We start from the raw sequence: 26209 nt of genomic DNA on the forward strand, positions 1-26209 counted from the left end.
CTTTGACGAAATTGTCGCTACACATCTCGAACCGTCGTCCGCCATGTCATTCGAAACGACCGCCACGATCGCCTCCTTCGGGGGCAAGCTGCTCAAGCTCAAGCACAAGTCGTCGAGCACGAACACCGACATGGCACTCAACCTCTACCTCCCTCCTCAAGCTCTCAAGTCGGGCGCGAAGGTTCCTGTGCTGTTCTACCTTTCAGGCTTGACTTGTACGGGCGACAATTGCTCGGAGAAGGGTTTCTTCCAGCACGGTGCAAGCGAAAAGGGCCTCGCTGTAGTGTATCCGGACACTAGCCCAAGTACGTCACCTTCACGAAGTCTAGGTGCCTGGCTAACCAAACACGCCGTGTAGGGGGATTGCAAATCCAAGGCGAAGACGACGCTTACGACTTCGGCTCCGGAGCTGGTTTCTACGTTGACGCGACCAAAGAGCCGTGGACGAAGGGCTACAACATGTACACGTATATTACAAAGGAGCTCCCGGAAGCACTGTTCTCGTCATTCAAGGAGCTTGACGGGAGCAGAGTCAGCATCACGGGTCACAGCATGGGCGGACATGGTGCGCTGACACTTGTGGGTACGACCACAGACGTGTATGGGCGACGCTTATAGAAATACAGTTCCTGAAGAACCCCGGGAAGTACAAGTCCGTCTCCGCGTTCGCACCCATCGCCAACCCGAGCAACTGCCCGTGGGGCCAGAAGGCGTTCAAAGGATACTTCGGCGAGGACCAGCAGCAGAAGTGGAAGGAACACGATGCGACGGAGCTCGTGAAGCAGTGGAAAGGTCCGCTAGAGATGCTCATTGACGTGGTGCGTCGCCGAGGGCAGCCGAGATTCAAGGCGTACAGTATTGACGTTGCACTAGGGCACCGGAGACAACTTCTACAAGCAAGGCCAACTCCTTCCAGAGAACTTCATGAAGGCGGCTAAGGAGGCTGGAAATGACAAGGGCATCAACCTCCGCATGCAGCCGGACTATGACCACAGCTACTACTTCATGGCCAGCTTTGCGGACGAGCACGTTGCATGGGCAGCGAAGCACTTGGGCGCGTAGTAAGTTGACTGCTACTGTCGGCGGAGCCGCCTACTCACTGCTACAGAAGCGGTTCTGGCGCGAAGGAGAAGCTCTAGTCATCAAACCACCAGACAGTTGTTCGGCAATCTAGGAAGGGTTCAACAGCTGGGCCATGCCGGGGCGCTTGGGTTATTGCAATCCCTCGATTGGTGGAGGAACCTGTATTGTACCATTTCACAGCCGGGAGGAATGAATGCAAATTCCGGGTATAGAAAAAGCTTTAAGATAGCCACCGGGACCTGAGATTCATCAAATCGAGAAGAGTTGAATGCCCACAGCTCCGTCACAAACAAGTGCTCCCACGTGTTAGCGCTCGGAGGTCCGCATCTCACCCTATCTGGAAGACACGGGTCTCGGAATAGAAGCCACTGGCGCCGAGTCTCTGTTCGGTTTCCAATTTTGATTTTTGGGCCTTCGTTACTGCAGTCGCTTGCAGGTGATTTTACGTGAGAATTATGGGGCACGTGTGCGGTAATGAAATTGGGCTCATTGCACATCCCACCGCCAAGATTTTTCCGACCGCACCCTCCGCATCCGACAACAACCCGCCAACAAAGACCTGCAGGGCGACATGCCAAATTCCGGCTGCATTTAGTGACAGTCTCTGTACCTGCATCTCTCACCTCTCTACCTCTCACTCTGTCCTCCCCCTTCACGCGTACGTCCGGTCGCTGTCCCGCGCTCCGCTTTCACCGCCCATAACGCTCCCATGATGCACTTCCTTTCTCCAATGGTCCGGTAGCATAAAACACCCTCGACTCCACGCCACTGTCTCGGCTGCACATGCCAACCCGTAATCGCGTTTGAAACAACTCTCATAAGACAACACCGCATCTGAGACGGTGGTGGAGATGGAGGCCCAGGTGCGTGTTTATGCCCCGTACCAGTCTCGCGTTCCCTTACATCGTAGCTTTGTAGCTGACTTTATACTCTCCGATTAGGTTGAAAATGCCATCCAAATCGCCTCGGATCCCAGGTCGAGCCAGCATCTACGTGGCCAAGCCATCGAATATCTCAACCAGTTACGGACCGACGGCTCTGCATGGCAGGCCTGCCTAGCATTATTCACCCGCGACCCTCGACCCGCCGAGATCACTCGCCATACCTCCCTTGATCTCGTAAATAATGCCGTCCAGGAGCATCGGCTGGACGACCAGAGTCTGTCCTACATCAAGGATACGCTCATGGGTTACATCCGGCAGACGTATGCGCCCGGCAACATCACGACGGACACTAGCCATATCCAGAACAAACTGATGCAGACTATGACTTATCTTTTTGTAGCATTATACCCATCTTCCTGGCAATCTTTCTTCGACGACTTCCGCGCCTTGGCTGGGGACCAGGCAACCATCGGCAGCGTAAACACTGTCGGTACCATATTATATCTCCGTATGCTAGGTCAGGTTCACGACGAGATCGCCGACCAGCTGATTGCTCGGCCCGATGAGGATAAAAAGCGGCATACCGAGCTCAAGGATCTAATCCGACATCGAGATGCTCAGAAGATCGCATTATCCTGGCAGGAGATCCTCGCCAAGTGGAGGGAGACAGATTTCGGCCTTGTAGAGATGTGCCTCAGGACCATTGGTCGCTGGGTCAGCTGGATCGATATCTCTCTCGTGGTGAACGAGGCCATGATCAACACTTTCCTTCAGATGGCTGGGCAGCAGGGAATCTCCGATCCCGAGAGCCCTGAGGGGAGGGTTCGAGATGCGGCAATCGACACCTTCTCCGAGATTGTGGGCAAGAAGATGAACCCAGCAGAGAAGATCGAGCTGATCTTGTTCCTCAACCTTGCGAATGTGGTCGGCCAGCTCATTAATAGCCCGGCCCTTTCTGACCAAAAAACTCCAGATTATGACAATGACCTCGCAGAGACTGTCGCAAAACTCGTGAACAACATCGTCTTCGACATTGTCAAGATCCTAGAGAACGATTCCGTGAACGAACAGACCCGCCAGCGCGCAGATGAGCTCATCCAGGTCTTCACTCCCTATCTCCTGCGTTTCTTTTCCGACCAGTACGATGAGGTCTGCGCGACCGTCATACCATCTCTTACCGATCTCCTCACCTTCTTCCGCAAGCTTCAAAAGAGGACCGGGTCCTTGCCTGCCCAATACGGTGCCATACTTCCTCCCGTTTTGGAAGCCATCATCAGCAAGATGAAGTATGACGAAGCGGTATCATGGGGCGAAGAGGGCGAGCAGACAGACGAGGCCGAATTTCAGGATCTCCGCAAACGTCTCCATGTATTGCAGCAAACTGTTGCGGCAATCGACGAGAGCTTCTACATTGAGACCCTCAGCCGAGTGGTCAACGATACATTCAATCGTCTTTCCTCGAGTGGTCAGTCGTTGGACTGGCGCGATTTGGACCTTGCACTATATGAGATGTATCTGTTTGGAGAGCTGGCGATCCGAAACCAGGGCCTATATGCGAAACGTGAGCCTTCTTCAGTCGCGGCCCAGCGTCTAGTGGGCATGATGTTTAGCATGGTAGAGTCAGGTTAGTACAACCCCATTACTATCCTTCAGATTTCTAACTGCTCCAGATCTGGCTAGCTACCCTCATCCCGCAGTTCAACTCCAGTACATGGAGATCTGCGTTCGCTACTACCAGTTCTTTGAGCAGAACTCTCAACTTATTCCAAAGGTCCTCGAGAACTTCGTTGGTCTTACCCATCACAACCATGTGAAGGTCCGATCGAGGTCATGGTACCTATTCCAACGCTTGGTAAAGCATCTTCGGTCCCAGCTCGGTAATGTCTCCTACGAGATCATTCAAGCGATTGGCGACCTACTCACGATCAAGGCCGAATTGCCAGATGACTCAGCGGACGACATGTCTTCTGATGAAGATGACCAATCAGCAGACGCGCTCTTCAACTCTCAACTCTACCTTTTTGAGGCGGTTGGATGTATTGCGTCGTCGAGCACAGTATCGGCAGAGAACAAGAAGCTTTACGCGCAGACAATAATGAATCCCTTGTTTCTCGATCTTGAGCAAACACTTCCTCAAGCGAGAAACGGGGACGAACGAGCCGTCCTGCAAATCCACCATATCATCATGGCCATCGGAACGCTTGCTCGAGGCTACTCGGACTGGATGCCTTCCAACAATAGTGTGCTACCACACAGCGAAGTCTCCGATGAGTTTTTCAAGGGATCAGAGGCAGTTCTGGTTGCACTCAAGTCGTTGAACTCGTCGAGCACTATTCGTTACGCCGCACGTTTTGCTTTCTCTCGCATGATCGCAGTGCTAGGCTCGCGACTTCTCGAAGAGCTTCCGTCCTGGATTGAAGGACTACTCTCGCTCAGCTCTTGCATGGACGAGATCAGCACTTTCTTGAAGGTCCTAGGCCAGGTCATCTTCACTTTCAAGGCAGAGATTTCCGGCATCCTGGACACCGTCCTCACTCCTTTGCTTCAGCGCATCTTCACCGCGTTGGCGGTGACACCTTCAGGCACAGACGACGAGATACAGCTGGCCGAGCTTCGACGAGAGTATCTGAACTTTATTTTCGTTGTGCTTGGTCACGGTCTCGGATCTGTGTTTGTAAGCGAAGGTAAGTCCGAGGTCTTGCGCAATCTTTGTCACCCCTCTAACAACGAGTAGCAAATCAATCCACCTTCGAGACGATCATTACATCCATCGATACCTTCGCCCGCGACCCTTCTGACTACCAGACCGCCCGGCTTGCCCTTTCTGTTCTCATACGTATGACGTCGGTCTGGAGCGGTCCCGACAAGGTTGGCCCCGGCGCAAACACTACGCCCACGTCTCCCATCACGTCTCAAGCGCCCATACCTGGATTTGACAACTACGTTGTGGACCGCTTCTCGCCGCTCGTGTGGTCCATCCCGGCCTCTCCTGGGTTCAATTCGAAGGACGCGCAAGCCAAGCAGGTCTTGTATGAGGCAGCCAATCTGCAAGCCGAGATTGTGAAGAAGGTTGGCGAACCGTATGTCGAGCGGTTGAAGACAGATCTGAGGGGCATGGGTGTGGGCGAAGATATGGTCGACCAATACCTGAGAACACTCGCCGGAGCGTTTGAAGGCGTGAAGAAGGAGAAGGAGTGGAGGACCTTCTTCGCTCAATTCGTGGAGCGCTTACTGTCTGCGCGGGGTTAAAACGGTGCATAAACGTGTGCAGAGTGCATCAGGGGAGTCGATGTCTTCATGAGTTTTCGACCCCCTTGGGGAATGATTATGTAGGTGGTATTCTGTGCATTGTAGCGGGCGCGCGAATGGGGTGATGGCATGTGGCATTATACCAAGACAAAACTCAGATAGTTCCAGCTGAACTTGAGGAATTAGAATAAATTTTTCTTCAATCACTCTTCAAAGCTTCTCTTTCCCCATCTCATTCTGCTGCTCCCCCGCATACCCACTCCCGCGATGCAGCCACCCCTTTCCATTCGGCACATACAGCCGCTGCTCCATAGCCCTTATATGCTCCTTATTCGCCATCCAAAACCCAATCACATCCTCCCTCCTAATAAACCTCTCCAAATCTTCCCTCGTCCGCCACCGGCCGTAGACCCGCGCTCCGAACTCGTCGTCCAAGCTCGAGAACGCCATGTAGGTTAGTATTCCGTCCTTTCCACCGTTCACCCTGGCTTCTTGGTGGACCTTGTTGACGAGGGACGACAGCGAGGAGACGAGTGTGCTGCGTGCCGAGGGAGACGTGCAGGTTATGCGCATGTCCTGCATGATGCCAGCTTCGCTCTTGTCGCCTGCGAGATCCAGGAAGCCGGCGACGCAGCGGTAGTGGTTGAGATCCAGGCCTGTTGTCGATGCAGCTGGGATTCTTTCGAGGAACTTGGACATGGCGGGGGATGTGAGGTGCGTGGTGTACAGATCCTAGCGCCTGCAGCATTAGCTCACGTTGACCCATCATTCCTTGTTTGGGAGAAAGCGGAAGTGGAAGGTGAAGGAAGAGAGAGCGGTTAAGCAGAAACAGAGTTGGAGATTAGAAGGTAGGAGGGAAGATGTACATCGCGCTTTCCATACACTTCGAAGGCGAACATGGACGTTGTTTTGGAGAAGTCGTGCGCGTAGTCGATGGGGATGCCGAAGTAGTACGTTTTTGTGGTGGGCTCGGAGGAGGAGACGTAGAGTGCGAGGTCGTCGTAGGCGGCTTGCCACTAGCTTGGTAGTCAGAGGAAGGGTCTCTGGAGGGTTTCGAATAGATGCAGGCCTGAAGAGAGGCAGGGAGAGATCATACGTACGTCTGCGTACCTGTCAGGCACGAAGTTGCAATTGGCAAAGAGGTAGAAGTCGTCCATGATGGCCTCAGATTGAGAACGCTAAGCGGGAAGGGCTGAGAGAATTGAGGAGGGAGAATGGGCCTCGGTCAGTTTCATATGCGCAATAGGGATTCCTTCAGGCCAAGCAAAGGACTGATGCTTTTATACACAATTCCTCCGGCTAGCCATCAATTCGAAATATTATCCGCGGCACTGATCTTCTGCAGCAGTTCATCCCAGAGCGACCCTGATCACGACACCAAGAAGGCGGAGTAGCGTTGATAGGCTTGCATAAGCCTGCAGATCCGACGTCCCGTTGGGGTTCGTTCCCGCTTTTGGCAGGGGGAGAGGGTCACTACACCCTAGATTTAGCCCCACAAAGTGGTCACTACACCTCAGAGCTGACGGGAACAAAGGCCTCGATGTTGGAATACCTTTGGATGATTCGATGGAAGATATCGCGGACTTGCTTATCCGTATTGGAAAAGAGGGGCTGAAGTGTTAAGATGCAGAAGCTCTTATGGGACATAGTATCTTTCTATGCAGGATAGGAGTGCTGCGTGCATGGTACGACGCGCATGGCTTGAGATCGGCCGGGTTGATCGTAGAGATCAAAATGGAAGAAGCTGGACGGATAGTACCCAAATGCGATTCCACGTTGAATGCAAAACAGCAGCTGAAAGCGCAAGCTAGAGAAGTGGCGTCTTAGGAGTTGCACTCCGTAGTACATTTCGCACCAGCTGAACTCTCCGTGACACTTCGAGGAGCACTTGGCGGTACGGTGCACGAATCCGTCGTGTACCGCCATCCACGTGTGAGGACATCGGGAAGCTGCAGCAAGTGGGGTAACCGATGAACGAAAGCCTTTAATTCCGAGAAGGGGTAAAGCGACGTTGTGGCCTCCTTGGGTTTGGATTGCTTTCTGTGATGTGTAGTGCTCTGGTTAGCGGGAAATGTTATCCAGCGGAAGGTGTTCCGCTCGGACCACCTCACATCCGATGAAAAAGCGTTCCGACGGGAGCTGAGAATGGGATTCTCCGCAAAATTTAGGGACTTTCGAAAATAGCATGCTGAAACCAATACCGCTTGAAACTTTGTCTGGGGGGTGGTTACTCAACGTAGGCGCAAGCAACCGTGGCGGAGACGCTAAAAGGAGATCAGGTACCACAACGCTGTCACGCTCCGTAGAATGATGCTCTAGCGGCAAATGCTACCCGCAGAGGTGGGGTGATACAAGATGCTGAGACCGGTCTCTGCCATCGTATATTATTCTGCACCGAAAGACCGAACCGCACTCGTCGCGGTCATGGCGTCCTCAGCTCCAGTAGCCATTGTGACGGGAGGCAACTCTGGAATGGGAATGGGCATTGTCCGACAGCTCGTAAAGCGAGGCTGGAAAGTGGCCATTGCTGATATCAATGAGAACAAGGAATTTGCGGAAGAGTTAGGGGAAGCATCAAGCTTCCATAAGTGCAATGTCGCCGACTATGACAGGTTCGAAAGCCGTCCATAATAAAGCCTTGTTGAATTCTGACACGGACCTCTTTGGCAGCCAGGCAGAGATGTTCCAGCAGGTCTGGGACAAGTACAAGAGGCTTGATGCTCTGTGCGCAAACGCAGGTATTGTGGACAAGAGGTGATTCAGCCTAGGCCTCCCTGCCTCCTGCGGCTGACGGTCGGACAGCTCCATCTTCATCTTCGAACATCGCGGCTCTGATAAGTGAGGACAATGGATGCTCAGATCGGCTGTTGCTGACCTAGCAAAGGATTCCGCCGAAGCCCGATCTACTCACGACGGACGTGGATTATAAGGGCGTCGTATATGGGACCCAATTGGCGATCCATTTCATGCGGAAGAACGAGGTGCCAGGAGGCAAGATCGTGGTCACGGCTAGTGTGGCAGCCGTTGTCCCACACGAATCGTATCCTGAATATGATGGCGCAAAGGCAGCGGCTGTGAACTTCGTAAGGGCTACGGCGCGTATACTCAAAAGCGTAGGCTGCTCCTTAAACTCGGCAGGATGGGAAGCTAACTGCGCCTAGAAAGAGAACATTAGCATCAACGCAGTGTGTCCTGGTATTGTCCATACCTCCATCATTCCCCAGGAGATGGTTGATGCAGTGACGCCGGACTGGGAGGTCAATCTAAAGCGTGATCAAATCGTGTTCTGACCTGTCCCAGTTTGACCCCCGTTTCGACCATCGTCGCTGCGTACCAGAGGTGCTTGGATGATGATGCGCTCTTCGGCAAGGTCATCGAATGCTCAACGGACAAGCAATTCTTCCTGGAGGCGCCCTCTCTGGCGAATGGCCGTTTCTCCAAGCGAGCAGTTACCGTCTGGGATCCGTTGTTTAAGATGCACGTCGCCTTTGCCTGCGCTGTTATCAGTCCGCTGACCTTTTTCCAGGTACCACAAAGAAAGCTCGGGGCTGCCGGACGCCATCCCCTGAGGGGGGCGCGATAATAGGAAGAAGAGGGTCGGGTGATGTTTGCTGGACGAGTTGTTCATTTGAAACGTCGATGAAAGCGGGGTAGTGTGGAGTGGGTTCAGCTAGGAAAGTGCGAGGAGTGCTCCTGCCTCGCGAGAGGAAGGCTTAGGGAAACGCAATCGACGATGGGGGCGAGCAAAAGTAAGCGCGAAAATCCATAGCCAATTGATGCTCATAGCGATTGCTCGCTGCAAAGGACTATTCCCGCAAATCTTCATGCCCATCATCAAATCCGTACGTTGCAGGTAGTTCGACATCCCAATGTGCACACAAGAACTTTCCTTCCCCGTTTAGGAAACTAAGCTGCTCATGCTCCAGCCTGGGCTGTTGGCTGTGCTAGGGTGAGCGGAGCCCATAGACCTGCCAGCTTCCAATTTCTGGGTCCCAAGCCTCGAGTAAATTTGCTCTGCAATATTCCGTACGTTACGGGCCATTCTGCAGTCTGTCAAGTTCCTAGGACGGCCTTGTTCCTAAGACAGCCAGGTTCTTCATTCGATAATCGAGGATACTCTGTCCAAGCCTTTCACAGAACGTCTGCGAACCATGGGTGCGCCAACGCCTCATGAGCTGTTAGTCGCCGGTTTGGATCCATATTCATCATTCGTCCAATGAGGTCCCTAGCTTCTGGCTCAACAATTGGCCACTGCGCGAACGGCACGCGAGGATTCTCCTCGTTGAATCCCTCGGCTATTACAGTAAATATCTGAACCCAAGGACTCTGGCCAAGATGCTTGAGCAAACCCTCGAACCCTTCGGGGTCACCGAAGTAGGATATTTGGTGTTCGAGAACAATGGCCAATTTCTCCTCTCCCTCGTTGAGCTCGTTGAGTTCGTCGTCTCCCACTGCAAAGATTACTCGCTTGGTGAGGGCGTAGATACACTACCGGGTCAATAATTGGTGAATCAGTGTAGGATAGAGCGAGACTCACCACAACGCCAAATGAGAATATATCCGATGGTTTATGTACCTGGCCGGACGCATGCGCCTCTGGACTTCGCCACATCCAGTTTCCGACTTGCCGTCCCTCAATAACGCAGTCATTGGGCACGTAGGCAGCATCCTCAATATCGGCCACCTGTACCTGTTCAACTACCACTTCGCCACCCTTCTCATTCCACTCTAGCATGATATTATTCGCCTTAATATCAGTATGGACGATGCCCTTATCATGCATCGCGGCGATCCCACGCAGGGCGTCGCGCAGTATTCGCTTTGTCACGGGGAGCGGGTTATCTTTCTGAACGAAGCCTAGAAGGTGATCCTTAAGGTATTTGTATACGAACATGGATCTGTCGGGGATGGAGTCCTCTGGGACACGGACATATTGAGAGTAAGGAGAGGTCCGGATATCGTCGAACATGTTCTGGAAATACTGGAATGACTTCGGCTGCACGCTTTTTAAGACGTACTTCTGGTCCGCGGATCTACAATGGAATAATCAGCGCCTTTAGCTTATTGCTCAAGAGTTGTACGTACTCACGTAGCAAGATAAACGCGGCCAAGGTCAAGGGGCATGGGCTTTTCCTGGAGCATTCGCTCGACAACATAACGGCGACCAGACTGGCCTACTGCTCGCACAAGTGCGGACATGGTGGATTCAATCGCGGATGCCAGGACAAGAAGAAGGATACCCGGTCGCAAAGGGGACGGGGTTTGGACGATGACGGGGTAGCGAAGTGGGCGCGTAGAGGTGCTCAAACAAGTCCAAGCTGGCTTCGACTAATACCTCGCAAGCGCGTTTTCTGTGCCACCTAGCCCAAGCTTCGTCGCACTCGCAAACATCAACACCTTAGGTTATTCCTATAAGTCTGATATTGCTCTTGACATTGGTTGCGAGCACGCTTTCAGTCCGAGCATCGATGCTATCTTAATGTATGGCAAAGTACGGTCGAGGATTAAACGCGGCGATCGCGCTTGCTACCTCGAGGTAGGAGCGAGCAGAGCCTTGTGGCCTGGTCCCATGGGTTGATTTGTCATCCGGTCTCACTTCGGATAAACGATTCTGGAGGGTGCACCGCGACATCATATGCCCCCAGCTTATTTATTTACGCATCCAGGATATTCACGAGATCGGAGGATCCCTTCGAAGGATCATTCGGTCGTACAAGGATCGATGCGCGGGGACTCGGGAACCTATATGAGAGCTAACAGGGGCCAATATGCACCCGCATGGCCGTAACTGGCGGGGCAGAGGGGTTGATAAGAATATATGAAAATGACGACGTTGAGTGCGGAGGTGTGGTACGACAGCAACAGGAATTCCTGGCTGAGGTTACGCCGCGCTCTGGAAGGTGAATTAAGGGGCAGACACAGCGCCGCCAACATCAGGTGGGTGCCCAAGCCAGGAGTGAGGTTGCTGATTCTGGATACGAGCAGGATTGAAATGAATGTGTGCTCTGGATAAGCCCCGAAGCCTCATTGATAGAGAGTGTCCAATATGGCGAGTATTCGGAGCGAAGGGAGGAAATGCTGCGCTCGAGCGCGCTGCTTCTCATCTTCCGCGAAGGGTAGGACTTCTTACCATTCGATGATGTTGCCAACGAAGAAATATTGGAGCAATCTAAAGAACAGATGAATGCACGCAGACTAGGGAAGGGAAATGAAGTAATCCAGGTTCGGCCTTGAAAATCAACACTCTCGCTTCTCTTGGATGTCTTGTGATGGTCAAAGGGCATCGACATTCTTAAACGCGATCTGGCCGTGCGCTACGAGGGCGACGACTTCAGAGCCCCCAGTTGCTGGATGTCGAGATGAACTGCCATGGTGTGGAAGCAGCGGTAACCAGACGTTCGCTTTGGCCCGTCCTCCGGAGCTGACTGTGTGGTGGAAATAGGCGCTGATAGGGGTGGACTCTGCGTGGCTTCATTGGCTTTATTGGCTTGGCGCCCAACGGCGAGCGCAGGTGGAGCCGATATTGCTTGCGCAAACAATCGGTGACGGCGGAGGATCCCTGGTTGAGGCTGCGTGCTACAAGCTGTCGACCATGGTCTGGCGAGTTGAATCCGGCGCTCCTCCTTCTCGTCTCCCGAGTCGTAGTAGTTGGTCGAACTGCATGTCTCTTACGAGGCTGCACGTCGTAGGACTCTTCCTCTGCCCCTTTCGAGGCCCTTTTTGGTGAGAGGGCCAACGGCCAGCGACTCCAATATTCAAAATCTGGTTGCCCTTGGGACGCTTGGGGCAAGATGCCGCATGGTTACGAATGCTGCCCAGGGATGCGGCGGCCAAGCGTGAATTGGCTCGGTCGAAGAGGCCAGAACGTCCCCTCGATCCGGCGACCAACTGCAGGGTTAATATTGCCTTGCACAAGCCAATCGTGCGCCCACCTATCGCTGGGGATCGATTCAAAGTCCCGAGCGGAATCCATGCCAGGGCCAACGCGGCGTTATTACCCGACTAGCAGGCGACGGTCAGCCGAAAGCGCTGTTGGACGCGCTTTGGGTGCTTTGCTAGGCTTTATTCCCATGTCCAGCGATGCGTGGAATGGTGGCTTGCAGGCGTACGAGCGTCTAGAATGGCGCAAGACACAATGAAATAAGGGACGCTTCCTCCCAGTGGCACAGCCGTCTACAAGGCTGCCACATACATGGAAGACTGAAACGAAGAAAAGGACCAGCACGTTACTATCATCCCTCTCTGGTTGCGATCGACGCTCACAAGCACTCGGCTGCCTCTCCCCAACTGCTGTCGCTCATTCGCCCGTTCTGACATCGAACCGTCCCCGGCCCGCGCAGCATCCCGCACAGCTTCCCGCACGACTCGGACCGCCGCTCAACTCCTGCAAGGGACTTGAGCGCATCTGGAGGAGCCAACCCAGCGTCGTGCCGACCACGGTGGGCTCTCTAAGGAACTAAGAAACTGCTGCGCGCAGATTCACGGTCATGGTTTGGCAGCGATCGTGAGGAAGGCGTGGATATAATAATAGAAGTGCCGGTGCAAACAAACATTTGTGGAAGAGCCCTTGCGAAACGCGAGTCGGAAGCCATGCTGTCGCACCATGGGGCGTGCTCGCGTATGGCCACGGCAACTTGCAGCGGCCGGAAACAGAACGAGGACCATCTGAAGCATTGCGGACGCCGCCCACCACCTCTTTATACCAGCACCCGGCCGCACGCGAGATTCGGACTGCTTTCGCTGTTCGTCGTGTTGGTGTCGTGGACAGCGCTGTTCGGAACTGCGACTGCCTCGGGAGCAAAAGCACATGGTGATCGGCGAGGACGATCCGCGCCCCTGCCCGTTTTGTTCGACGACATTGCACCCGCCTGGGAAGGAGCCTCACTGATCTTGGTCGACACCCGCCCGCCGCCCGTTGTGCCGCCGTTGATGCCTCCCCTACGGCACGATGAGGACCCAACTGCAACCTCGTCCGCGCCGCCGTCAAAGAGATCGCTTACCACCGATCCCAATGCCAGCGATGGAGACTTCGAGGTTCCGAAGCCGTTCGACTCGGCCATGTCCAACAACTTCACCAACAACTGCGCCGACTTCTTCAAGAAGCTGTTGACGAGCGACGCAATAACCACCTGCCACCCCTTTTCGCTTTTGCTTCAGGTGCGTCAGCCAACTTTCCCTTCGCTGGTCTATGACTGACCTCCTTGCAGACCTCAAGCGGCTTCTTCGACGCATCCAAATCCTTCGTCCGCATCACACAGACGCTCGAAGCGACTTGCAAAGCGAACTCTACACAATGTGTGGGCGGCATGGACGAGCTGGCGCGCGAGCTTCTCACAGAAGGGGCCTGCAAAGTGGACTACGACAACAACAATCCGCAGGTGGTGCAGGCATACAACGGCCTGATAGCCTACGAGCCTCTTTATCAAGCAAGCTGCTTGCGGGACGACGAGGGGAGCTTCTGTAAGTATCCTGGAGCCGTTCTGTGAGAACCCCTCGCTAACTGGATCGCGCACAGGTTACGCCGACGCTGTCACGAACACAACGTCCGCCGGCGCGGATGCCTTCCCGTACTATCTGCCGCTCGGTGTGAACCTGCCCGGCGGGGCGCGTCCGACGTGCAACTCGTGCCTGCAAGACGCAATGGCCATCTTCTCCTCCTTCGCCTCAAACTCGACGCAGCCCATCAGCCAGACCTACACCGGAGCTGCGCAACAGATCACAATATCCTGCGGAACGAGCTTCGTCAACGTAACCGCAGCGCCGCTGAAAGGCGCCGCTGCCGCGACGACCGCATCGCTCACGCCAACAATAACCCTGTTCATAATGCTCTTCATCTACTTCTTCCAGTGAGCGGACGAAAAGCGATCTTTACTTCTGCTGTAAATATTTAGACCTCCTTGGATTTTGTCGGCTACCACTGTCGGATCATCAGCGACGGCGCATGGGTTGATTTACCTTTCCTTTGTCATTGGACCAGCTGGCAAAAGCTGGGGAGCGGATACCCACTGGACTCTTAAAATCGGAGGAACGGCCGAAGGCATCGGTCACCTCCGGAGGGGCGTTTGGCACATATCACAAGATCTGGAGAGACATTATTGGATCTGGTTGGATATGGAGGCGTCTTATCTTATCACCTATACTACTATTGGTATACTCACTATTTTCTAATTGGGTGCTGACGGGGACCGAGGTTGGACACGGGCGGGGTTGTTGCACCATGGTCCTGAATTTCGATGCAGATATTAGACAATCTACCTGCTGCGATCGTGTACTACGTACTGCTAGAGCTGGTGATACTAGATGGTGGTATTCATTTGTACTCTCGTCATGCTGTGCACCCATACCGGTATGAAGAACAGGAGGACAAGCCATTCAGGCCCAAGACCGGCGTTTCTGCGGATTCATCGGAACAAAGCATTGCAGCGCGCACTTCGAAGCGTCACCGTGTGGGCTGATTGACCCCCGTGCGGAACACTGTCATAGGGCTCTGCACACCCTAAACCGGCCGCCTGAAACGCATCACGTGCGCTGATCTTCCCGTTCGCCTGGGCCGCGGGCAGCTTGACGTGCTGTGATTCGCGGTATCCGCAACCCCTGAACGTCAGATCTTTTGTCCGACTGCCTCAGCGCTCCTCAAGGCACACCTCTCACAATGCTGCCCCCTTCGTCCGTTGTCCGTAAGCTCAGCGTTCCCCTCAGTATTCTATTCTTATTGCGTTATGATTCGCTCAACCATAGTCCCATGGTGCGAACATTCCGGCTGAATCTGGCAAAACATATCCATCCAGCTATTCGGGGGAGCTTTTCCCACCGTCCTGTCATCTTAAAACGGAAGATTTTCTGTGGGACGACGGCACGCAAGGAGCGTGGATCCGCCGCCATGCAGCATGGGGTCGATGCTGTGACGGCGGGAAGGACCCTGTCGGATTTTCAAACGCCAACGCGTTTGATGGCTCGTTCAGCTTGGGACCTCAGCGACCATCCATGCTCTCTTTTGTACCTGAGACGGCCAGTCCTCGTCCGCAATTCTGACCTCGTCATGACTCCCTTTCCTTTCCGTTAGTGCCGTAATACTTCTGCCTTGCGCCCTCACGCTCTCTTCCTCCTGAATGTAGTACAGACTTTGCGGCTCTGCACTCTACACACGCTCTCTATACCGTCCTTGTTTCTCGCTGCCACTCGTTAGCCAATCGAGGCTGTCCCTCCTTTATCGCACCCGAAGATTGAAGAATGATGACCGACGTCATGGCTCAGAAGGGCCTTGGGCTCGCCGCTCCCTCATCACGACAAGACGTTGTCAGCGCTCTCTTAGACGGCTATGGATCCTCATTCACATCGCCGTACAACTATTCGCCTGTACCAGCGCTCAAAGAACTCCCGCCACCGCCTCCCGCAGAGAAGGATGTACCAAATATTAATGATAAGCCGCTCCCTTCGGCGGGGCATCTAAGCATGCGGTTCCAATTGCGAGGTAGGTGATGCGCTTTCATTTTGTCTGAGGTATCATGAAAAGAGAACGGGGTTGTGAGTGAAGAGCGGGCCGTTTGGTGTGTTTGCTTCGTTGCGCCAAACGCATGGATCAACATTCACACACGTTCATTCACCACACTGTGCGTGACTCTTCGCCAATCAGACTATGCTTACCGACGAATTCTCGCCCACCTCACCTTTTCTCTCTGCTCACTACGTTTGCGCTGTGCTGCGCACCCCCAAGATCACCCGCTAACATCCTTCCAGTTGACGAGCCCGATTCCCCTCTCTCGCCTGATGGCTCGCCCAAAAGCCCCGTAGGAAGCCCGCCCACCAAGATCGTCTCGCGGAGCATGTCCCGTGGCTCAAAACCGCCTTCGCTCAAGCTGCTCACCAGCAACGGATCAACCGCCAAGCTTCCGCCCACACCCGCACTCCCTACTAACACGCCTACTCCTATCTCTTCTTCGCGACCCAGACGGGAAGAGAAATCTCTCCCGCCGCCTCCACCAGAGAAGTCCGAGCGCCGCCAGCAGCAGCAACCGGCTATGGGGAACCAAGTGTCCAAGGAAAGGCCCGCGCGGACGGACTCTGTTCAGTCTCAAGAGGCTATGAAGAACGAAATGGAATCATCGCGCCCCGTCACCTCACAAAGCTCGACAGAAGTGAAGCGCAAGCCCGTCCCAGCAGTGCAGAAGGGTTTCAGGAGTCTAGCTGACTTAGGGAGCGGACCGCGCGGTGGAAAAGGCGGCCCGCTTCCCTTGATGGTGAAGCCCAGGAAGCAGAGCGTGGATCGAGAGGAGACGAAGAGTGAAGATTCGACGAGCATGACGCAAGAACGCGCGTCGAAGGCGTCGACGAAATCGCAGGCTGAGTCAGACACAGGCTTGGTCCAGCAAAAGCCGCTTCCGACGCTGAATCAGATGCCGCCAACTCCGCAGGAGGAAAGCTCGCTTCCTACACCACCGCCGAAGAAGGCGGGGCCGTTCATGGGAATGGGGTTGCCGTCGAACCCGAGGGCGAAGGGGCAGGAAACGCCGAAGCACGTTAGGGGGAAGAGTAGCACGGGATTTGATATGATGAAGGTATGCATAGCTATAGCTCCCCTAAGGCGCTCACCTTTTCCTAGTATGTCTGCTAACATTAAGGTAAATAGGGACCTAAGCTTCCACAATCCCAAGCAGCGCCCAACCCAATAACCCCCGGCCCCACGCCCTCCCCCAGGAAGACGGAGCAGGTTCAACAGGCGCAAGCTCAATCCCCCGTTTCGCCTGCCAGTCCCAATGCGCGTCGCCCTTTCAGCTTCGAGGCGATCCCGCAGCCATCGCCAGCTCCACCACAACAGCAGCAGCGGCAGCAGGCCCAGCAGTCGCAACAACGACAACAACCTGCTCCCCCGGCGCAACCAACCTCACCCCCGTCGCCCGTATCCCCAGTCTCCCCTCTCGACCCACCAACCGCGCCCCAACCACAGGCCTTCCCACCGCGCACCACCTCCCGCGCTCCCGCCGCCGCCCAACCATTCCCTCCTGCCACCCAGCAGCAATCCACGACGCCCGCCCACCCCTTCCTGCGCCGACCCTCCGACCCCACAACCCCGGACTTCACCCCGCTCACCATCCGGCCCGTCCCGACCATCGCGCCCCCGATCACCCCCAAGCATCTCAACTGCTACTCGCAGCACAGCACCTTCGTCTGGTCCAAGAACGACTTCCAGCCCATGGCCTGCATGGTGTGCCACCAGAACGAGCGCGAGCGCAAGTGGGCCTGCGTGTGGTGCTACCTGCGCATCTGCGTGGGGTGCAGCGCGGAGCTGATGCGCACGCCGGGCAGGGATTTGAGCGTCGTCGTGCAGAAGAGGGGGAGGAAAGTGAGTGCTGATGTCGGTGCGAGGCATGATAGTGGGACGGGGAGTGCTGAGGGGAATCCGAGTGTGGTTGTTTGGGAGGTGGAGGGAGAGGCGGATTTCTCCTAGTTGGGGAGAAGGAGATGGAACTGGAGCTGGTGAGGAGATGGAGATGGAGATGCCCTAATTCCTTATGTTACGTGTAATGTTATACCCGGCTGGCTATATGCATCATTGGGCTGGGACTGGGCTGGGGATCTGGTTTCGTGGGCTCGGCGTTTGATGGCGGCTGGCTATTTCCTCTCCCTCTACGGAAGGGTAGGGTGCACTCACACCGGTGGGTCAGGCGTCAAAGATTCTATGCAGAGACGTAGCGTACTCGCGTACGACACATTAGACAATATGAATTAGCGTGATACTATGCTAAGGAAATGCGCATGAGATGAGCGTAAAAAAGGCCCCTAGACAGGGCTCGTCTGATTCCCAGTGCAGCTTCCAGACGCCGTACTGCACTTCAGCGCCAGAGTGTCCGAACTCTCTCCAATCCAGATACCGTATTCCCCGTCCACGCTCGGAATGATCCAGTTCTGCGACACGACATCCCAGACGCTGAGATCCTTCCTTGTAACACGCATCTGCACCGTCTGACTCTGGTTCGCTGCGAGCTCTGCCGTCTTCTCAAAGTCACGAAGCTGAATGACGGGAGTATCAAACGAAATGCCGCTTGGGAACTGGACGTATAGCTGCGCGACCGCCTTTCCGGCTCTGCTTCCCGTATTAGTGATCGTGACCGAGACATCGTAGGCGACGTCGAAAAGCGCGGGGTTGCCACCTTGAGCACCGCCAGCAGGAGGACCGGGTTTCTGCTCGTTGGAGTAGCCTTCTGGATACGGGTATGTGGCGGATGAGTTTGCGGCTGCTGCAGCGGCATCGGCATCGGACTTGTCGAGCCACGAGTACAGGTAGCGCCAGATGCGATTGAAGTTATCGGGCCAGTAGGCTTCAGATGCTGGAGGGATCGTAGTTGGATACGACGGCGTCTCGCCTTTCGCGGGACGAGTGGGCGGTGTTGCAGTCAAAGGTGTGACGGGCGTGATGGTTGCGTTAGAGAAGGAGAAGGACGTGTAGCTGAGGCCATGACCAAAAGCGTAGCGCGGCTTGATTCCGGCCTTGTTAAAGTGGCGATAGTCGATGTAGAGCCCTTCAGTGAACGTGTCTTGCGGCTGGCCGACTTCGAAGTAGACGAGGCCGACGCTCTCAGGGTAGTCGTCCTCGGATGTGGGAATCGTGTAGGGAAGATGGCCTGACGGGGAGACGTCGCCGAAGAGGACTTGCATCAAACTATCACCGGCTTCTTGGCCAGGAAGATGCGCAAAGAGGACGGCTTTGACGGAGGGGAGATCGTGCCATTCTTCCAAGAGGACTGGGCCAACCGTATGGACGATGACGATGACGTTCGAATATTGGGCGGCAACGTCTTTTATGAGCTGATCCCCGTTGTGCCAGAGGTTGAGATTTGAGCTGGTCCGGTCGCCTGGGTTGTTTTCTACGGTGATATAGTTCTCGCCGGAGTCTGCGGTTACGAAGACGATGGCGACGTCCGACGGTGATGGGTTAGAGTTCGAGGGGAAGCTGTCGGTGTTGAAGAATTGGTAGTTCGCTCCGCGAGTGTTCAAACCATCAATCGGTGAGTTCATATACGGATAGCGTGCTGAACCGCTGCCCCAGCCCATGCCGAGCGTTCCCTTGTTGCAGCCCTGATCAGAGCAAGAGTTGATACCATCGGGATTCTTCTCCGCGTCGGTGCCGAACACCTTCAGAGTGGCGTTTCCGGACAACGGCAGGGTTCCATTGATGTTCTTGAGCAGAGTGATCGCGTCTCGAGCAATTTCCCTGGCCACTTCGGCGTGGTTCCCTTGCACATCAACAAATTCATTGACGACACCTGTCGGGGAGAAGAGAGCTCCCGGGTAAAGAGGGCCTTCAGCGTCTTGCGTGTTGGTGTCGAAGTTGGGCGGCGGATAGTTCTGGTCTTGACCCATTTGGAAGTACGCCGCCAGAATGCGCGTAACCGCGTCATTCAATCGGTCAACAGGCGTGGATCCGTTCAATATGGCCCTGGAGTACTCGTCCATCCAGTACGATTCGCCGAGTACAAGAGGAACGGTGTGTATGTCGCCTGGCATAGTCATATCAAGGCCGGCCAATGCCGAGGAGACTCCTGAGATCTGCGCAAGCCAGTCTGACATGACAAAGCCTTGAAAGCCAAGCTCGTCCTTCAGAATTCCGTTCATGAGATAGCTGTTCTGAGAGCAGGCCGACCCATTGACCTAACGAAGTCAGATTTGCAAAGGATTGAAAGGCGGAACACTCACAGCGTTGTAAGCAATCATGACTGCGCCAACTCCTGACCTGATGCCTTCGGCGAATGGCCAGAGATAGAGCTCGTGAAGTGTTCGGTCGTCCAAGTTCGATGAAATCCCCGGCTGGACTAAGTTGTACATCCGATACATTTCCTGCTCGTTGGCGATGAAGTGCTTGATAGTCGCAATCACACCGACGCTCTGAACGCCTTCCACGGTGAGCGCGCCTCCAAATCCCTGCAACACCGGGTCCGCTCCAAAGCCTTCCCAATTCCTTCCTCCACGCGGCTTCCTTCCCAAGGGTCCTACAGAAGGCCCCAGATGGACGTTGATACCCTTTCCTCTGAACTCTTCTCCTAGCGCAACGCCACGTGCATGCATCAAGTCCTTGTCCCATGTGGCGCCCGTCGTGATACCAGGTGGAAAAGCCGTGTTGTGATCGGTATTCCGAACGCCGAGAGGGCCGTCCTGCAGGCAAAGCTGAGGTATGCCAACCCTCAAAGCGCTTCCTGTGTTCCCTACGCACCGGCCCATGTAAATGCCAGTACCGGCGGTAATGTTAGTCTTCTCAGCCAAGGTCATGTTTTGAACGAGAAGCGAGGCTTTCCGGTAACTTTCCGACCAATCTGACGTCCATCCTCCATGAGGAGCAGGATAATAAGGGGCAGCGACATAACCTGCCGGAACTGGTAAACGTTTGTCGATAGCCGCCGCTCCGGCGCAAGACGAAATAGACAATAACAGTAAGGAGAGCATGGCAAAGACGTTGGAGCTGGACATGGGAAACGAAATGAAAGAATGGACAGCGAGGAATCGCAGCGCAGGCCTGTAGAATGTTGGAGTATGTTAGCAACATATAGTCAATACCCCGCAAGAGCCATAGTGATACCAAGCTCGGAGGCAACATCATTTTTGATCAAGTCCGATGCGCTATTGCTGGATTTTAGAATTTCGATAGACTGGCAGGTGACGCGGGCTTTCTTAGCCCGTCATGCGGACGGGTAACACAAGGATGGTGTTTCGGTGCCTCAGAGCGCAGCCGAGGAATCAGAAAATTAGGGGATGTGCCGGTTAAAGCAGGTGTCAAGGAACGCACCCTGCTTTGGATACCAGCAGCGAGCCTATGACGTCTGCCTCGCTCCCTTCTGTATATTCGACAAGTGCGGATAGACTGAAGGAATCACAAACGTTGCAGACGGAGTCGAGGAACACGTCGCGGGTGCTGAGTCTGTTGATATGTAGCCTTGGGAGATACGCGGCACGTTCCATTCTGCTTGCGATGCTGGGTGATCGGCACGCTGGCATTGCCGAGACGGATGCGGAGCTGGATGGAGGACGATGCTGGCTGCGTTCACTGGGGCGCAATGTCAGCAAACGTCAGGCTTCTTCTGGTGGAGTTGGTAACACCAGGCTCCGGTTTGGGCTTCGTTGCCGCGCTACTTCGTCCGCTCAACCAGATTGCGGCAGAAATGCCGGTGTAATCTGGATGCTCGTGGTAGAATGCTGTGATGCGATGCGATGCGATGCGATGGTGGAGTACACAGGAGGAGGTTGGATCAACGCGGCACTCGGGCGGAATGGCTCGCTTCGGCTAGCGTGCCCGTCCACGCTTGCCAGCCCTGGGGAACTCCTGCCCCTCACCTAGCGCGTCTTCCTCCTATGTACCCCTTAACGCGTCCATCTCGTCCATCTCGTCCACCAACGACGCGCACCCCTCCGTCAAAATGTCTTACGAGGACTTACTACGCTACCAAATCCTACGGTTAAACTCGACGGCTTCGTCCTGGAGCAGCCGCTGACCTCACTGCCGGGTCCACCACGGTCAGGGCATTCTGCATGGTGAATTGCCACTATACACTAGTCAGGTAACGAACAAGGAGAACTCCCCTGCTGCCATGCACAGTTGTCACGATAAAGGTTAAGCGACGTGCTCATCCCACTCCATTCCAAGCCACTTCAAGACCCCTTCGGGCTATAAATGCGTCTCTATGGTATTGTCCCGGGCCAGCACACAGGACTTTCAGATGTCAAAGCATCCACCGAGGCCACTGCATCGGCCCACAACTCGGTTCCGTCTGGAATTGCGATGCTCGTGGAGTCGCACAAACATGGCGAGAGAAGAATCCTATAAAGCTCCACGGGACGAGAGGCCCGGCCTTTTGGCCTCACGGGGTGTTATTCCTCCTGCAGTTTGAATTATTTTCATCTTGTATTCCCTTATAATGGCTAATACACGCCTCGCTCTCTTCGTTTTCGCTTCCTTTGTGTATCTCATCCAGTGGGCCGTGGGCGATACTTGCTCTACGGTCGGTAATACGACTTCCATCGACATCGAGACCTCTCCCTCCATCGAATACACCACTGAACAAAGTAATTACTGGTCCACCGGCTGCGGAGCTTTGAAGCCGTCATGTATCCTATATCCCTCCTCGGTCGAAGAAGTTGCGGCCATTGTCAAGGTCTTGAACGACAACAACGAGACTTTCGTCATCAAGTCCGGAGGCCACAACCCAAACAAAGGCTTCGCTTCCATTCAAGGTGGCCCGCTTATCTCGACCAAGAAGCTGAACGAGGTGATATTAGATGCTACCTCCATGACTGTCCGCGTTGGACCAGGAAACGACTGGGAGGATGTGCATGAAGCTCTCCAAGACACCGGCACTACGGTGGTTGGAGGAAGAATTGGGGAAGTTGGCGTTGGAGGGTACGTTGTTGGAGGCGGTCTCAGTTTCCTCTCTGCTGAGTATGGCTGGGCTGCGAACAACATCGTCGAATTTGAGGTTGTGCTGGCCAATGCGACGATTGTGACCGCATCAAACACATCTAATCCGGATCTCTATAAGGCATTGAAAGGCGGAGGGAACAATTATGGGATTGTCACCGCCTACACCATGATTGCGCACCCTCAAGGCGAGGTAAGCGTCTCCTTTTGCCTCAGCAAGCAAGATCTCGGCTTCTAAGCACTTGTTACATCCTTTTCCGCAGATTCCCTTCTTCGTCCCAGATGCTAACCTGCTCTTAGATCTGGGGCGGCAACTTGATATTCACCGGCGATAAGGCCCCCAAGATGCTGGCGGCTCTTAGAGATTTCACGGAATATTATCCGGACGAGAAGGCTGGCATCATCATGACTGGTGAGCTATCAGCTCTCGGTGCGATCGACCTTTGGATCATGTTTCTCTTCTACGACGGCCCTACTCCGCCAGCAGGGGTCTTTGACAACTTTACCGCTATCGGACCGTTCACGAACAATTGCAAGACGCGCAGCTACTACGACTTGCTCACATACAACGATTTTGCGGTCGTCAAGGGTTCTATATACACCATTACGACGGAGACTACACCTTTGCCCAATGCCACAAATGGTGCAGAGGTATTGGGTGCTATCTACGACAACTGGAGGAATACCACCGAAAGCGTCATCGGTGTCTCTGGCATCATTGGATCAATTGCCTTCCAACCGATCCCGAAAATGATCGCTCGGAAGGCCCGCGAGATGGGCGGCGATCTCATCGACCTAGACGATGAGGTCGACCGTCTCATCGTCGAGTTCGACTTCTCTTACTGGCTCTCCACCGATGACGCTACCATCGACGCTGCTACTCAGCAGCTCTACACCGGTACCAGAGACGTGGTAACGACGTACACTGAAAGGGGCCAGCTCCCCGAGGCATATCTGCCACTGTTCGCCAACGACGGCTATTTTCGCCAGGACTACTGGGGGCGCATCAGGACTGCAGACTTTGCACGGAGCGTGCGCGACGCATATGATCCAGAAGGGCTCTTTGCCCAGCGAACGGGTGGCTTCAAATTTTAATGTATTTGTCAGGACGGGAGATCTCCTGCGGTCCACCGGTCAGCATCATATTTTCGTCTCGCTCTGCGGCTGTTTATCGATTGCGCACGTTCTCGGGAGCCGACAGCGAGGCTGCGAGGGGGGCTATGTAAGGACGGCTGGCTGCAGAGAGAACGGCCGCCGCGTGAGATGCACAATGGGATACAACTCATCCGATTACGATCTGCGCTCGCCCAGGAGACTGGGAGACGTCATTACTGGGCCGGCTGTGCGTGCGGGAGATACCCGGGGCTTAGAATAGCGTAACCGCGTGCAATGCAAGCCATAGTGCACCACCCAACTCGAATATGACTTATTCCTGAATTCGTGGCGCCTTGGCTGCAGTGCGGAACGGCGTGAGGTGCCCGCGAGGCAGAAGAGGCCTCGATGCCGGACGGCACAGCAACCGCAGAGCAAAAGAGATGCTCAGGATCTCGCTCGGATGCTGCCCCCGGGCGCTTGCTACGCGATCTGGAACACGTGCGCGGCGCTGGTCGACGCCTAGGCAGATCGCACACCCGCCCACTCGATCTTGTTTCATGAAACATTCACTCCACACGCCGTGCGCTTAGCCTAACCGTGCCAGCGGCCCAGCTCGCGAGCTATCATTGTCGGTGTTCTATTTGGATATTCCCCTATTCTCCCTCTAATCTCCCTATTTTCTCGCTAGTCGTCGCCTTCTTACTCACTCTTCTAGAACGGCTTGCTTACCATCACACGACTTGCGCGGTGCCCCGCTGCATCCCTCTGCAGGTCCACGCCAGTGCTCAGCCCTACCGAGTATTGATGACTACACAGCGCATACAGAGGCAGATGCGGCGTCTCTGCCCCTGTCGTGGCCCGCCGGGTCTTTATTTGACGGCCCTATCAGTCGCGAGCGCGGCTAAGCGCCCACCACCCTCTTGGCCTGCACTGCGTATTCTTAGAATCAGCCGCACCAGGGTTCACAGGAAATATCCTCAAACAGGCGCTTCCGGACAAGCCCTCCTCCCTTGGTCTGGGGAGTGAACGGCTCTGACGCCTTCCTGACCACTCAGGCGGCCAAATTTGGCCGCCCGCACGCGTTTTCAGTAGAAGCGCCAGTTCGCGGCCGCAGTTTCACACATCTCCTTCGAGTACGTAGACCCTCCATCGGGCGATTACAGAAACAAACCCTGGTTTCAAGAAATTCTCCGGCGGCCCGCTGGCCTTTGTTTAGATGCACACACCACCTGCGGCTTCTTTCTATAAAGCCCACCGTCTCTACCCCAGTGGGTCTTCAGATACCCCAACCCCAAACACCAAGCTCCTGTTCCTTCGTTTCTTTCTTGTCCATCTATCTCCTACCTTTCTTTTCTACTCGATTACTTTCGTTCTCCTCCATCTACTCTAATTATAATAGTCACCACCACCTTTCGCTTCACCACTTCAAGCATTCCCCTCCGCTTCCTCTCATACCTGTCCATATCCAGTCATTCCTCTCTTCTCTCTTTCCCGATGATCCTCGGCATGCCTAAGGTAGAGAAGGCTTCGACATCCCATCGCGGCTCCGTTTCGACGGCATCTGCGGCTGGTGGGACCAGGAGCTCGTCTTGGTCTGCAAAGGACGACGAGACTCTGATCCAGGCCCGCGCTCAAGGGTTGAACTGGAATCAGATCGCACCTAAGCACTTCCCTCAAAAGTCGCCGAACGCCTGCCGTAAGAGGCACGAGCGGTTGATGGAGAGGCAGAACGCTGAGCAATGGGATGGTGTCAAGCTGGATGTCCTGGCAGCCGCATACATGGATGTTCGACGAGATATGTGGGGCCTCCTGGCAGCCCGAGTGGGCGAGAAGTGGCAGCTGGTCGAGCAGAAGGTATGTGCAGTGTCTATCTTCAAGCACATCGAGATCGGGCTCCAGAGCAGACAGCCTTACACTGTTACCAAACCTGAACTGACTTTTGCAGTGCATGGAGAAAGGGCTCAAGAACCTCAACCAGGCGTACCGGTCCGCGCAAAAGAAACAGGGTACCTATGATGGCCACCACGATGACAGCGGAGTCCAACTCTCTGACCTGGACGAAGAACCAGTTGACCGCCCAGCGGACATTCCAGAGATGGCGGACCCTTCTCCCTACGCCCAGTATCCCACAGGCTACCCTTCGCAACAACAGCGGGTACCAAGCATCCAGTCGATCCTCCAGCCGCCTATGGCAGCATATCAGCTCCCACACCAATGAGCATCGCTTCAAACTCCCACTTGGCTTCGGCCCTCTTTCAGCTTTGTTTCTCGTCAATTCTTACGACCCTCACGATCCTTCGACTACTTTTTCGGAATACCTTGTACTACTATCATCGATACCAAACCTCGACTGTCCTAGCAGCCAACAACATCGACCTGTTTTGATTTGTTTTCATACACCTAGACTTTGGGCTAGGTTCACACTTTGGCGTTTCTTTCCACTCAAAAAGGTTGGCGGAACACAGGCATCAGCGTGGCGTCGGATGTAATGGCGGGG

General features: G+C 54.7%; 10 protein-coding genes across 10 annotated transcripts; 7 read left to right on the forward strand and 3 right to left on the reverse strand.

Annotated features, from left to right (window-relative positions):
• Positions 1-43: 43 nt before the first annotated feature.
• Positions 44-1062, forward strand: BU26DRAFT_527786 (S-formylglutathione hydrol; the record flags this gene model as incomplete). The annotated part of the gene is made up of 4 exons (XM_033830802.1): positions 44-305; positions 359-579; positions 627-818; positions 874-1062. 4 exons carry the CDS (start codon positions 44-46, stop codon positions 1060-1062), a joined length of 864 nt encoding a protein of 287 aa, XP_033689856.1.
• Positions 1063-1600: 538 nt separating this feature from the next.
• Positions 1601-5396, forward strand: BU26DRAFT_447890 (Exportin-T). Its single transcript, XM_033824667.1, has 4 exons — positions 1601-1946; positions 2025-3591; positions 3638-4651; positions 4702-5396. Exons 1-4 carry the CDS (start codon positions 1935-1937, stop codon positions 5214-5216), a joined length of 3108 nt encoding a protein of 1035 aa, XP_033689857.1. The 5' UTR covers positions 1601-1934; the 3' UTR covers positions 5217-5396.
• A 13-nt stretch (positions 5397-5409) lies between these two features.
• BU26DRAFT_146395 (uncharacterized protein) lies at positions 5410-6622 on the reverse strand. Its single transcript, XM_033819907.1, has 3 exons — positions 6317-6622; positions 6083-6232; positions 5410-5948 (listed from the first exon to the last, which is right to left on the reverse strand). The coding sequence occupies exons 1-3, from the start codon at positions 6371-6373 to the stop codon at positions 5427-5429; spliced, it is 729 nt and encodes a 242-aa protein (XP_033689858.1). The 5' UTR covers positions 6374-6622; the 3' UTR covers positions 5410-5426.
• A 769-nt stretch (positions 6623-7391) lies between these two features.
• Positions 7392-8831, forward strand: BU26DRAFT_514679 (NAD(P)-binding protein). Its single transcript, XM_033827893.1, has 7 exons — positions 7392-7828; positions 7887-7970; positions 8019-8054; positions 8101-8329; positions 8378-8469; positions 8517-8693; positions 8743-8831. Exons 1-7 carry the CDS (start codon positions 7572-7574, stop codon positions 8783-8785), a joined length of 918 nt encoding a protein of 305 aa, XP_033689859.1. The 5' UTR covers positions 7392-7571; the 3' UTR covers positions 8786-8831.
• A 264-nt stretch (positions 8832-9095) lies between these two features.
• BU26DRAFT_146484 (kinase-like protein) lies at positions 9096-10553 on the reverse strand. Its single transcript, XM_033819911.1, has 3 exons — positions 10306-10553; positions 9754-10249; positions 9096-9704 (listed from the first exon to the last, which is right to left on the reverse strand). The coding sequence occupies exons 1-3, from the start codon at positions 10413-10415 to the stop codon at positions 9348-9350; spliced, it is 963 nt and encodes a 320-aa protein (XP_033689860.1). The 5' UTR covers positions 10416-10553; the 3' UTR covers positions 9096-9347.
• A 2592-nt stretch (positions 10554-13145) lies between these two features.
• Positions 13146-14066, forward strand: BU26DRAFT_416965 (uncharacterized protein; the record flags this gene model as incomplete). Its single annotated transcript, XM_033823184.1, has 3 exons — positions 13146-13373; positions 13424-13676; positions 13732-14066. 3 exons carry the CDS (start codon positions 13146-13148, stop codon positions 14064-14066), a joined length of 816 nt encoding a protein of 271 aa, XP_033689861.1.
• Positions 14067-15363: 1297 nt separating this feature from the next.
• Positions 15364-17827, forward strand: BU26DRAFT_146697 (uncharacterized protein). The gene is made up of 3 exons (XM_033819912.1): positions 15364-15687; positions 15954-16771; positions 16843-17827. Exons 1-3 carry the CDS (start codon positions 15447-15449, stop codon positions 17659-17661), a joined length of 1878 nt encoding a protein of 625 aa, XP_033689862.1. The 5' UTR covers positions 15364-15446; the 3' UTR covers positions 17662-17827.
• A 166-nt stretch (positions 17828-17993) lies between these two features.
• BU26DRAFT_475352 (glycoside hydrolase family 3 protein) lies at positions 17994-20849 on the reverse strand (the record flags this gene model as incomplete). The annotated part of the gene is made up of 2 exons (XM_033825530.1): positions 19908-20849; positions 17994-19862 (listed from the first exon to the last, which is right to left on the reverse strand). Exons 1-2 carry the CDS (start codon positions 20673-20675, stop codon positions 17994-17996), a joined length of 2637 nt encoding a protein of 878 aa, XP_033689863.1. The 5' UTR covers positions 20676-20849.
• A 1041-nt stretch (positions 20850-21890) lies between these two features.
• Positions 21891-23810, forward strand: BU26DRAFT_146722 (FAD binding domain-containing protein). The gene is made up of 2 exons (XM_033819913.1): positions 21891-22810; positions 22918-23810. Exons 1-2 carry the CDS (start codon positions 22118-22120, stop codon positions 23710-23712), a joined length of 1488 nt encoding a protein of 495 aa, XP_033689864.1. The 5' UTR covers positions 21891-22117; the 3' UTR covers positions 23713-23810.
• Positions 23811-25218: 1408 nt separating this feature from the next.
• Positions 25219-25930, forward strand: BU26DRAFT_418099 (uncharacterized protein; the record flags this gene model as incomplete). The annotated part of the gene is made up of 2 exons (XM_033823234.1): positions 25219-25566; positions 25658-25930. 2 exons carry the CDS (start codon positions 25219-25221, stop codon positions 25928-25930), a joined length of 621 nt encoding a protein of 206 aa, XP_033689865.1.
• Between the last annotated feature and the right edge of the window lie 279 nt (positions 25931-26209).

This window comes from Trematosphaeria pertusa (assembly GCF_010094035.1).
Source record: "Trematosphaeria pertusa strain CBS 122368 unplaced genomic scaffold BU26scaffold_2, whole genome shotgun sequence".
NCBI classification, from domain to species: domain Eukaryota; kingdom Fungi; phylum Ascomycota; class Dothideomycetes; order Pleosporales; family Trematosphaeriaceae; genus Trematosphaeria; species Trematosphaeria pertusa.

What these genes read in the sequence shown, in the direction of transcription:
- BU26DRAFT_146484 (XM_033819911.1), bottom strand. Translation starts at nt 10,415, where the DNA reads ATGTCCGCACTTGTGCGAGCAGTAGGCCAGTCTGGTCGCCGTTATGTT. An exon ending in GGCCGCGTTTATCTTGCTAC is followed by an intron (nt 10,250 to 10,305) that starts GTGAGTACGTAC and finishes ATTCCATTGTAG; the next exon opens with ATCCGCGGACCAGAAGTACG. An exon ending in TATTCTCATTTGGCGTTGTG is followed by an intron (nt 9,705 to 9,753) that starts GTGAGTCTCGCT and finishes TTGACCCGGTAG; the next exon opens with TGTATCTACGCCCTCACCAA.
- BU26DRAFT_146722 (XM_033819913.1), top strand. Translation starts at nt 22,118, where the DNA reads ATGGCTAATACACGCCTCGCTCTCTTCGTTTTCGCTTCCTTTGTGTAT. An exon ending in TTGCGCACCCTCAAGGCGAG is followed by an intron (nt 22,811 to 22,917) that starts GTAAGCGTCTCC and finishes ACCTGCTCTTAG; the next exon opens with ATCTGGGGCGGCAACTTGAT.
- BU26DRAFT_514679 (XM_033827893.1), top strand. Translation starts at nt 7,572, where the DNA reads ATGCTGAGACCGGTCTCTGCCATCGTATATTATTCTGCACCGAAAGAC. An exon ending in GCAGGTATTGTGGACAAGAG is followed by an intron (nt 7,971 to 8,018) that starts GTGATTCAGCCT and finishes ACGGTCGGACAG; the next exon opens with CTCCATCTTCATCTTCGAAC. An exon ending in TGGGATCCGTTGTTTAAGAT is followed by an intron (nt 8,694 to 8,742) that starts GCACGTCGCCTT and finishes ACCTTTTTCCAG; the next exon opens with GTACCACAAAGAAAGCTCGG.
- BU26DRAFT_146395 (XM_033819907.1), bottom strand. Translation starts at nt 6,373, where the DNA reads ATGGACGACTTCTACCTCTTTGCCAATTGCAACTTCGTGCCTGACAGG. An exon ending in TGCCTGACAGGTACGCAGAC is followed by an intron (nt 6,233 to 6,316) that starts GTACGTATGATC and finishes CTACCAAGCTAG; the next exon opens with TGGCAAGCCGCCTACGACGA. An exon ending in AAGTGTATGGAAAGCGCGAT is followed by an intron (nt 5,949 to 6,082) that starts GTACATCTTCCC and finishes TGCAGGCGCTAG; the next exon opens with GATCTGTACACCACGCACCT.
- BU26DRAFT_146697 (XM_033819912.1), top strand. Translation starts at nt 15,447, where the DNA reads ATGATGACCGACGTCATGGCTCAGAAGGGCCTTGGGCTCGCCGCTCCC. An exon ending in CATGCGGTTCCAATTGCGAG is followed by an intron (nt 15,688 to 15,953) that starts GTAGGTGATGCG and finishes ACATCCTTCCAG; the next exon opens with TTGACGAGCCCGATTCCCCT. An exon ending in CGGGATTTGATATGATGAAG is followed by an intron (nt 16,772 to 16,842) that starts GTATGCATAGCT and finishes TAAGGTAAATAG; the next exon opens with GGACCTAAGCTTCCACAATC.
- BU26DRAFT_447890 (XM_033824667.1), top strand. An exon ending in GTTTAGCATGGTAGAGTCAG is followed by an intron (nt 3,592 to 3,637) that starts GTTAGTACAACC and finishes TAACTGCTCCAG; the next exon opens with ATCTGGCTAGCTACCCTCAT. An exon ending in ATCTGTGTTTGTAAGCGAAG is followed by an intron (nt 4,652 to 4,701) that starts GTAAGTCCGAGG and finishes AACAACGAGTAG; the next exon opens with CAAATCAATCCACCTTCGAG.